We start from the raw sequence: 11,840 nt of genomic DNA, 5'->3' as shown, positions 1-11,840 counted from the left end.
CCAAGTGGGATGTCTATTAGTCCAAAGTTGTTAATGAAGTTATTAAAGTTAGTGGCCCATTGTTGATTAAACTCACAGTTCATGTGTTCGGAAGCTTTTCTGACTTCGTTGAAGTCACCGAAAATGATGAAAGGGATCGTGAGAGAGTTTACGAGAGAGGATAACTCAGACCAAAGTCTTAGCTTTTTGGACGAGGAATGTGGGCCGTAGACATTTATGAAAGCAATCTTAGCATCATAACCCACCCAAGAACCGCAAATTGCAAGGAAAAATTCACCTTCAATAGCGTGATCGAAGGTGAAAGTATTACAGTCCCATATTGTGATGATTCCGCCCGATGCACCAACCGAGTCTTTTTGGACAAATTTGAAGTCGGGGTTTCCCCAGAATGATTCGATGATGTTGTCTTGCGTTTGTTCACTTTTAGTTTTTTGAAGTCCAAGTATTGTCGGTTTTCTTTGTTGCAAATTCGTTTAAGCCATGTAATTTTACCCATTTGCCCAAGTCCCCGAATGTTAAGAGATATCGTACACATTATAATATGATAATAAAAAAACGAAAGAAAAGGAGTGAGATTACCGAGAGTTCCATTGGATACCGATGTTGTTTCCAAAATCATTAGTGTCCATGCTTTGGTCAAAGTCAATCAAATTTTCGTCAAAATCTGATATATTTCAAAATTAGGGTATGTTTTCATTTTTTAACTGCTCTTTTCTCTGTGTCCTTACTGATTATATACTCGGTAACATTAGTTGAGTTTGAAGTTTGATTGTTATTAAATTCAAGTTCTTATTTAAAAAAATTTATGGTACATAATCAACTTTTTATATATATATAAATATATATTTAAGAAATTATAAATAAAGTCAACGTTGGTCAACGACTGATGCGTCCACGACGCGTCCCCCGACCCGGCCAACGCGTCCTTTTTAGATCTCGACCGATGCGTCCGACTCGCGACTTACAACCTTGCTTTTTCACCATCACATAAACTAAATATATTAATTAAATAAACTAATTTATAAGTATTAAAACATATGTACAATCCATTAAAGCTATATTAATTATAATCCCTTCGTCATCAATATTATTATATGCTATGGAAAGAAAAATGTAAGGGCTAGAGTGTGAGGCAGCATGAGGGCATTGTTAAGGCATGTCACTACCATTGACGCCCTCATAAAAACACGATGAAGCGGCTTTAGGCTATAACTAATGGGAGTGATCTAATAAGATTGATATTTACATTATTTAATTAGATAAGTATAAGTATTGTACTGATACTTATCAAATTCATTGATGAAAACATTGACATTATTTCTTTTAAATAAAGAATCAGTATTTGCCATCACATATAATAATTCACATGTCCTAGTTATTTGGATTTTGGATACAAAACAAACAGTTTATTGAGACTTTTCACTCATGAAAACTAAGATACCGAGTAATACAAGCAATTAAAAGTATATACAACGACGTTACAATTAATATTAATATTAATATTATTATATTATTCCTTAATTCCTTCCTCAAGTAAAAGTTATTTTCTTATTATTATTACATTTCTTCTCCATCTTCAAGCAAGTTCAAGTACTCAGAATACAACTTTTCAAGCATTTCGCTTTCATCATCTTTCGACATGAATAAATCACAAGCGTCAAACGCTAACTCATTGTAATCCTGACCGTCCATGCTTCCTATATCTTCAATCTCAAACAATGGTGTAAAGTTTGACCAACAAAAGTCATCAGCTAGCAAATCGGTTTCACCATGATCAATTGTGCAGCTTGATGAAGATGCGCCATTATCAAAACTATCATTCTTTCTTAAAGTTAACGACGATGAAGAAGACGAAGGAGCCGCCAATTCAGGAACAACGAATGCTTCTTCTTGGGCGACTTTGTTGTTGACTTTCGTTGACTTTTTATTTGTTTTTCGTTTCTTTTTTATTTTTGTATTATTTTTCGAACCGTCTTCTAAATGGTTCTCATCATCACCACCGTTGATCGCTTTCCGTTTAAGATGCGAATTCCAGTGGTTTTTAATCTCATTGTCGGTTCGACCTGGAAGTTCAGTGGCTATAAATGACCACCGGTTACCATGGACTGAATGTAGCCGGATGATGACGTCATTCTCATCGGCGGTGAAGCTTCCTCTCTTAATACCTGGCCTGAGGTAATTCATCCATCTCAACCTACAACTCTTTCCGCATCTCAATAATCCTATACATCATTAACATCAAAATAAATTGTATGAGATGATGTTGAACATTTAAAAAATTAAGTTGGCAGAACCTTTAAATCATTCAGATTTAAATTAAATCATTTTGATATTAGGTAATTAATATCTACATACCAGCTTTAATAGGCAAAGAACGCCATTGACCTTCACCATGGGTTTGAATGTAGTTAGTGAGGAGTTTATCTTCTTCATCAGACCATGCTCCTCTGTGTAAACCAACTTTTGAGCAACAAGGTGCTCTTCCCATTTATTTATTTATTTAATTTCTGTAACACACAAACACACTTTAGTGTGTGTGTGATTGAGAGAGAGATTAGAGTTGTGTGTAATGGAGAGGAGACCAAGGCAATTGGTGACCTTTTAAATGGCTTTTTTCAAGAATGTTATGACACGTTTTTTATTTTAAAAAAGTGACAAAAGCTTTACGGAAAAGGACACAAACTTTGAGAAAATACAAAACTAGTACTTTAAGTTTGATACTAGTATTTATATATATATATATATATATATATATATATATATATATATATATATATATATATATATATATATGAATCTTGTGCAGTTTTTAGGAAATATCCAGGAGAGATCCGCATATTGTTTTTGTTATTGCATTTAGATTCTGTTTTCTCCTTTGAAAAACAGGTAGTATATGCAATCTTTATTTAATTAGATTTCGATATTATTTAAAACACAATAATATCAAGAATCAGATCTTGTTGAAACTATCTATATATCTATATATATGTGGTTAATCCTCCGGAATTATATCACATTCTGAATATGATTTGAGACGGTATTTTATAAATGTGTAATTATCTATAATAGGTTAACCATAAATGTGTAATTATCTAGAATAGTTATTGAGTCGACAGCAAACGTTGATTTATTGGCGACTTGACTGACTTTTAGAGTCTAAATTAAATTTCAGATATGATTTAAAACTCATGAAAATTTGATTTTATCATTTTCATGGCGTCTCAATTTTATTTTATTTTTTAAAAATTTTTTACTACTTATTGGCCGGAGGTCCACTCGGAATCAATCTCTCTATCCATCGAATAGAGAGATGGATGACTTTTACTACTTTTGAGAGTGTTTTCACTCTGAGGGAAGAAATGACTTGTCTTTATTTTTGGATAGGGGAATGATTGTCTACATCTTATCTCCCTCATACGCCACTTATGTTGGTATTGGATTTTGTTATTGTTGTTATTAATTTCTACTATGTACATAATATAGGGAATTGATTCGTACACCACCTTAAATTTGCCATACACCACCAAATAAATTATTTAGACATTTATACCCTTCATTTGGTGGTGTATGACAAATTTGATAGTGTAAAAGAAAGGGTAAAAATGTCTAAATAATTAATTTGGTGGTGTATGGCAAATTTGAAGTGGTGTACGGATCAACCCCTCATAATATAACTTAGCATCTATTTGTCTTCTCTTATGATTTTTACATTTGGAATTTTAATTAATTTGAATTTTATGTCATTTATTTATATATTTATTACTGTATCAACGTACACAAGGTATATAGTGAAAAAAATATCACATACTCCGTATTATTTTTTGAGGTTGAACAATTAACAATATATACATAGTAGCTTTTAATTATTAAAAAATAAAATTTCATAAATAATATTACGTAGTTTATAATTTATATTTATATATAATTAATTACAAAGATCATAATAGAGAGAAAAAAAATGGTAGTCGTTAAGTTACTGACACCACTCAAAACTACTTTTAAAATTTGTCAATACCACGGACTTTTAAACCTAAAAGAATAATTGTTTAAAAAAATCAAAATCATTTTTAAATTTTGTCAATACCATTATTTCTTAAACTCAAAATAATTTATGTTATATAAAGGTATAAAGCCAGGTGATTGCTCACAATAAAAAATGTTTAAAAAGTCAAAATTGCAAATGATTTTTAACTATTTAATTAAGTACCGTGTAATGCACGAACTTCATACACTAAGTATTTTATAAAGTGTTAACAATTTAGTAATTTTATTATTATTATTATTTTATTGTAAATATTAGCTTTAAAAAATATTTCGTAATTGTATGATAAACTCAATTTTGCATAGTTTTTTTAGTTCACGGACTAAGACATATGACCAATAATTGAAGAATGTTTAGTGCAAAATAATTACTTATAAAACGTGATTTTCAAAGACAGCAATTCATATATAGACTGCTACTACATCTTTTCCATTCTCAAAGATTCCAGTAATACTTTATTTTTGTAGATATTGAAAAGTCAAAAGTAAACAGTGAGCACATTTTGCCACCATGCTTTTTGGGTTTCCATTTAGCCACCTCCAATTTGTAGTTTTGTATTGCAAAAATTGATAATACTAAATCAATTTAAATTAAACATATTAATAGCATAAGTATGATATTTATTTACATTTACATATTAACTAATGCACAAAATTATGAATAATAATTAGAGGCATTTTCTACTTTTCACCTTTTTTTTTAATTTTAACTAAATTTCATTTTAACAACAAAGTCCTCAACACTTTTTTGAAAAATTCAAATCGACCCCTCAAACAGGGGGTAAAGTGTCAAATAACCATTCTCATAAAAAATCTTAAATAAACTCCACCCAAATATTCAACGGGTCATATCTTCTCGCTCGCAACGAGTTAAATTTTTCCGACACCATCGTTAAACTCGAAATAATTTTAGGAACACAATGTCACTAGCTATACGCAAAACGGACGCTTTTTAAAAAACGCTAAATATTTGGAGTACTTTTCATACACGTTGATTTTGTGTTAAATTTTAAAAGTCGACAATTTCATAGCGAAACGCGGAGATGCACATATATTGTTAATTTAAAATAACATTTAAATCTCTCACGGGTTATACCTTTTAGTTTGACTCGAGTTGCGCTTCAATGACATCATCGTTAGTCACAAAATAATTTTACTAAACGCAATAAAATACATTGAAAACCGAACTCTCGCTTATATTATACACGAATCAAAAATCCATAATGAAAGTACTTTTCAACTTGTACTCAGTTATCATTTCACAATTTTGTTATTTTCTATAAAATAAAAACATTAGATATTTCTTACTCTCTAATAGTTTTCAGTACAATCTATAGTATCATATCAATATCAATTTCAATAATAATGATGTCATAAATAAGCATTATGTAAGTTAAAAAAATTTAAAAATAAACAGAAAAAAACTGAGTCTCCATGATAATATTTTTAAAATAATTAATTGTATTTAATAAAAATATTAAAATGTTAATTGTATAATATATGAAGCATAATGTACAACCTTATAATAAAACACTCCATGATCATATGTACAATATTTGAAGCATTATGTACAACCTTATAATAAAACACTCATATGACCGTATGTACAAACCTTAAAACAAATTGTATAATCTTTTACAAAACACCACATGAACACATGTACAAACTTTGAAGCATATTGTACGACCTTCTTATAATAATTGTATTTTAATTTTTGAACAAATTTTAAGAGGCATTTGTTATTAATAATAATTATTATTAAAAATATAAATAGTCATTTTAAAGCAAACTTTATTATTATAATTATAATTATAATTATAATTATTATAATTATAATCATAATTATATTATTATTTAAATGTGGGTTCTCTTTACGGGATTAATTACGTTACATATATATGTGAAATACATGTCTCAATAAAAGGTTGTAATGTAGGCTTTTATAACAAGAAAAATAGTAATTCTAAGAAAATTAAAAGAGGGTGGTGGGAGAATAAATGTGGTTCATTTATTCTGACCAAATTAAGTATATCAGTATGTTTTAAAAACAACTGACAAGTTTCTTAATCGGAATTCTTGGTTCCACTGTTTATTAAATTAAATGACTTTAATATTTACATTCACTTAATATTTAAAAAATATTATTAAACTGTTTCGTTTAAATAAATTCGTAATTTCACGAGTTATTTCATAGTAATATACGGAGTATCAAATAACTTGCTAGATGAGTACTTAATGTGTTGAAATTTAAATAAATTCGTAATTTCACCAATTATTTCATAGTAATATACGGAGTATCAAATAACTTGTTAGATGAGTACTTAATGTGTTGAAATTTAATAGAGTAGTTGCGTGTTCAATTCTCAACTCTTTTTTTGTTTTACCTTATGTTTGAACTTTTTACATTAACCATCAATTTTGTAATATTTTACTTTCTTCCCTTTAAATTTTAATTTTCTATTCTCGCCCCTTCAATTTTTATTTGTTCAATTTCATCTCAACTTTTTTTTTTTTTTTTTTACATTTCTCTCACAGCATTAATTTTCATTACATATCCTTTTTCTTTTAAATAACATAAATAATAATAATAATAATAATAATAATAATAATAATAATAATAATAATAATAATAATAATAATAATAATAATAATAATGATAATACAAAATTTTTATTAAATATCTAAAAGATTGGGAACAATTTTTTCAAATGGTTTTCATTAATTTTTTCATAGCTATTTATATTTATATGTCTAAAAGTTAACAAATATTAAATTTTTCTCCTTTTATTACAATTAATTTTATCAAATCATTTTTTAAAATTTATAATGTGAATAATCGGATATAAAAGATAAATTAATAACATCCGATTCAAAGTATCACCGTCATGTAAACTTTAAAACACACCATTGTCGTTTACCCAAATGCTTATAAGAAACATTTCATCAAAATATGTTATTGCAGACAAAGAAGAGACTCGTGCGCGGCTAGTTTTTACCTAGTTTAAAATCTAGTATAAACTATTCAATTTTAAACGTTGATATCAAAAATTTGAAATAGATACGATACATTAATAAAGTAATATAAGTACCGTTTGAAAATGTTTAAGATTTTTACTACCATCCAGAAATAGAGATGTCAATGGATCCGGTGATATTGCATTCATATGCATATCCATTTAATTTTTATTTATTCATATCCATTTAATTTAACATCATCCATTCATATTCATATTCACTAGACTAAGCGGGTTAATAGATATCAATTAAGTATTAAAAAAATGCTATACTATTTCCTAATATACGATGAAAACGAAACGTGGTATATCAATAATAAATATAATATGATATGAGGAATATTCATTTGAGTTCATAAATTAAGTTGAGATTCAAGGGACCAATGAGAGCGCGACACGTGTCGCGAAAATCATATGTGATTGAAAAAAAATTCAAATTTTTTTTTTAAATTAAATTTTTAAATATTTTTTTTCGAAATTTAAAAAAAAATTTTTTTTTTTTTTTTTTTACAATCACATGTGATTTACCTGCACAATCACATGTGATTGAATTGTACAATCACATGTGATTGAATTTGCCATGCATAATCACATGTGATTGGGTTTACAATCACATGTGATTGACATGCATAATCACATATGATTTTTTAAAAAAAAAAATTTCGAAAAAAATTTTTCGGAAAAAAAATTTGAAAAAAAAAATTTTCGAAAAAAAAATTTAAAAAAAAAAATTTTCGAATTTTTTTTTCCCAATCACATGTGATTTTCGCGCCACATGTCACGTTCTCATTGGTCCCTTTGTTTTCAAGCAAATTTATGGATGCAAGTGATTACAACTCAATATGATATAATTAAAATATATCCACAAGAATGTGTAATATTTGCCGAAGATAGCACACATGTTGAATTTACTATTAAACAGAGATTATGAAAAATTAAATATGTAATTTATATGGTTATTTTTTAAGATATACATGTTTTATTGTGATATGTTACAATTATTTCATTATTATAAGGTTTAAAACAAAATGTAAATTTAACGGTAAGTGTATTTGTTATAGTAATTATGTAAGCATATACTTATATTAAGCCTATATTTATATTTATGTACTTGGTCTAATCAACTTATATCATAATAGTTTGTGACATTTATAATGATAATCAAATGATGCTATTGAAGTTTGTACTTGAGATATTTTATTAGAATATCAGTACTCTCATCAGGCTTATCTTTCTGTACTCTCATCACTAAGCTAATTTGTGATGAATACTATAATTTATAACTTATTTTAACATTTACGATAATATAAAGAGTTTAACACTTAGGTTGCCGTTAAGATGGTGTGTTGTACAAAGCGATTAATATTAACTTTGACATGTTGACTTTAAATTTATGATTTTATATACATTTTAACGACAATTCTAAATATCGTCGTTTGAAAAATCCGACTGCAGTTTTACATCCTACTCTTATTTTCGTGTATGTTGTTAAATTAGTGTGAGATGTATATTGTTAGATTAGTGTGAGATGTTTATTGTATCACATGTATATTGTTTAGTTGGTATTAATAATTATCTCGCTTGTTTTTCAAAAAACAAAAAAAAAAAAAAAAATTGCATTCTTTGTAAAATATTAAAGTGTTGAATGATTATAATTTAAGGTTTTATGCAGCATTATCTTTTATTCGACTTTGTACCACATAAAATAGAAACCATCTGCTCCACTTTATGACCACATCATTTCATTTCATTTGTTTTCTGATAAAAAGTAAGCATATTCCAATGACTAATAATATCCAAAATAGATAGATTCAAAAAATTCAAAAGGATATGTAATCAATCGTTATTTGTTTTGAGACACAAACAGAGACACACTGATATGGCTCAAAGATATCATCATTTGTTTTGAGAAATAACTAAATCAAAATTACCTATCTTTGTTGTGAATAATAATTCAAAATATGAGATAAAATATTGAAACAGAATGGTGATCTTGAAAATAAAAGTCAAAATACCCCTTGTTGCTTCTCATCTGACGTCGAACTCCCTTTACAATTATCCATTCCTCCAATCACATGTGACCACCCTCAATTCGTCCTTTTTTTTTTAATGACCAACTCCCTTCAATTAAATCTAGCCCAACTCCTTTACTAACCATTAGCCTTGTAAAAAATTACTATATCCAGCCCAATTAATACTTACCCTATCATCATCACATAATAAATGGCCCATGGATTAACAGTTGATTAAACGTCTCCTTTTTAAATGGATGGCCCAATTCCTTTTCAGCCCAGAGATTTAATAATTGTTAACGGTCCAACCAATATGCTCGCCTGCTTAGGGATGAGATCGGTACAGGTACCGTACTGTACCATACCGATACCAAAAATCCCGATACCGAAAATAAGAAAAATCGAGAACGGAATACCGTACGAATACCGAAATCGGTGCCGGTTCGGTACTGGTATTTTCGGTATTATACCCGTTTGTCCCGAATTTAATATTTTTTTTTATTTTTACAACTTTTCTTTTTCAATTCGCACAACTAATATTGGTACACTCTTTGAATTATATTCACGAATATATCTTTTGACAAGGTTTTCATGGCATTTTAAAAAATTGAAGGTAGTGTGAAAGTTGTACGAATTGATTTGCATGGGTACGGATACCGAATGGTACGGATACCGTATTGGTACCGATACCGAATGGTACCGATACCAAAATCGTCTCAAATTAAGAACCGATACCGAATACCATCGGTACGGTATTTCGGTACCGGTACCGGTACGGTTTCGGTATTTCGGGATTTTTGCTCATCCCTACACCCGCTATTTGTTATTTATATAATTTTATTGATCAGCTGGCTTTTATTCTCTTTAGCCATAAAGTCGCTCAGAATTGCATAAAACTGTCAAAAAGAAAAATGTAGCACTCAGAGTCGTGAACTTTTGTGCTTTTGGATTTCCTCAATCAGAGCTCGTACAAACGAGATATGCTTGATATAGTAGAAGCGCACAAACTTTACAAAATCATTAACTTATCACATGACCTCACCATTCTTTCACAATATTGCTTAAAATATCGAAACTTCATGAAATCAACTTAAATGATACGGAAATGAGCTAGTTATTACCATATATATGTATATATATATGTGTATATATGTATATATATATATATATATATATATATATATATATATATATATATATATATATATATATATATATATATATATATATATATATATGTGTGTGTGTGTGTGTGTGTATGTGTGTGTGTGTGTGTGTATATAATGGTAGGATCAAGAGGGAAGTAATCAATCGGGGGAAGCGGGGGGAAGCAATTTTTTTTTCGTTTTTTAAAAAAACTTTGTTCACGAACATTATAGATTGGATGAAAATATGAACATTTAATAAAGACACTTTGTGATAAATATTTTTATTTTGGCGGGAAAACGCCCGAAGAAGTAATATATAACAATTATCGTGTTTTTCGAGCGTATGTTGAGGTTTTAGATATTAGGGTTTAGATATGAAGCGACCCGTCCTAATCCATCTGGACGAATACATTGCATTTGGTTGCATCGCGAGGTACTTGATCTCTATATGATACATTTTACAAACATTGCATTCATTTTTAAAAGACAAACTTTCATTTCATCGAAAGTTGACGGCATGCATACCATTTCATAATATATCCAACTATAATTGACCTAGTAATAGTCTTGATGAACTCAACGACTCTAATGCAACGTCTTTTGAAATATGTCATGAATGACTTCAAGTAATATCTCTAGAATGAGCTAATGCACAGTGGAAGATTTCTTTCATACCTGATAATAAACATGCTTTAAAGTGTCAACCAAAAGGTTGGTGAGTTCATTAGTTTATCATAATCGATCATTTCCATAATTTTAATAGACCACAAGATTTCATTTAGTCAATAATAACCTTACACTCGCAAGTGTATAAAAAAATCTTCATATGATGAACACCTGGTAACCGACATTAACATAATGCATATAGAATATTCCCCGCATACTCGCAAGTATGCCATATAATATTGGCAATCGCAATCACCATATAAATCGAAGTACTAAAGTATTCCAAATTCCAGAATGGGGTTTGTTAGGCCCATAGATCTATCTTTAGGATCCGCGTCAATTGGGGGCCATTTCCCTAATTCTTAGGTTACCAGACTTGAAGAGCGATATTCGTTTTAATAATCCAACCATAGAATGTAATTTTAAGTACTTGTGTCTATTTCGTAAAACATTTATAAAAGCAGCGCATGTATTCTCAGTCCCAAAAATATATATTGCAAAAGCATTTAAAAAGGGAGCAAATGAAACTCACAATACGATATTTTGTAGTAAAAATATTCATACGACGAAACTGAACAATGCAGGGTTGACCTCGAATTCACGAACATATATCATTTGTATATCTATTAATAAATATAATGGAAATCACATTAATCCATTTATTAATATATATATATATATATATATATATATATATATATATATATATATATATATTTGTAGTTATATAGAATTTATACTAAATTCCATTTAAAAACGTTTACTTATATTATATCTTAGATTATATGTTATCTATATATTTAGTTTGTATATATTTTTTAAATGATTAATATATATACTTTTAGTTATATTATCATGTCTATATATTTTCCGTATTATATTTAAAAATCAAAAGTTTGTTATGTGTAAGTATTTATAAAAAAAAAATGTTAAAATGTTTGATATATATTTATATGAAA

The 11,840-nt window shown here is 28.4% G+C and overlaps 1 protein-coding gene across 1 annotated transcript; it reads right to left on the bottom strand.

Annotated features, from left to right (window-relative positions):
• Nucleotides 1-1,401: 1,401 nt before the first annotated feature.
• Nucleotides 1,402-2,559, bottom strand: LOC139857340 (uncharacterized). Its single transcript, XM_071846085.1, has 2 exons — nucleotides 2,356-2,559; nucleotides 1,402-2,222 (listed from the first exon to the last, which is right to left on the bottom strand). Exons 1-2 carry the CDS (start codon nucleotides 2,486-2,488, stop codon nucleotides 1,558-1,560), a joined length of 798 nt encoding a protein of 265 aa, XP_071702186.1. The 5' UTR covers nucleotides 2,489-2,559; the 3' UTR covers nucleotides 1,402-1,557.
• Between the last annotated feature and the right edge of the window lie 9,281 nt (nucleotides 2,560-11,840).

Source organism: Rutidosis leptorrhynchoides, chromosome 7 (genome assembly GCF_046630445.1).
Source record: "Rutidosis leptorrhynchoides isolate AG116_Rl617_1_P2 chromosome 7, CSIRO_AGI_Rlap_v1, whole genome shotgun sequence".
Lineage (NCBI taxonomy): Eukaryota > Viridiplantae > Streptophyta > Magnoliopsida > Asterales > Asteraceae > Rutidosis > Rutidosis leptorrhynchoides.
The sequence above is the reverse complement of the archived record's forward strand: the minus strand, read 5'-3'. Positions and strand labels throughout refer to the sequence as shown.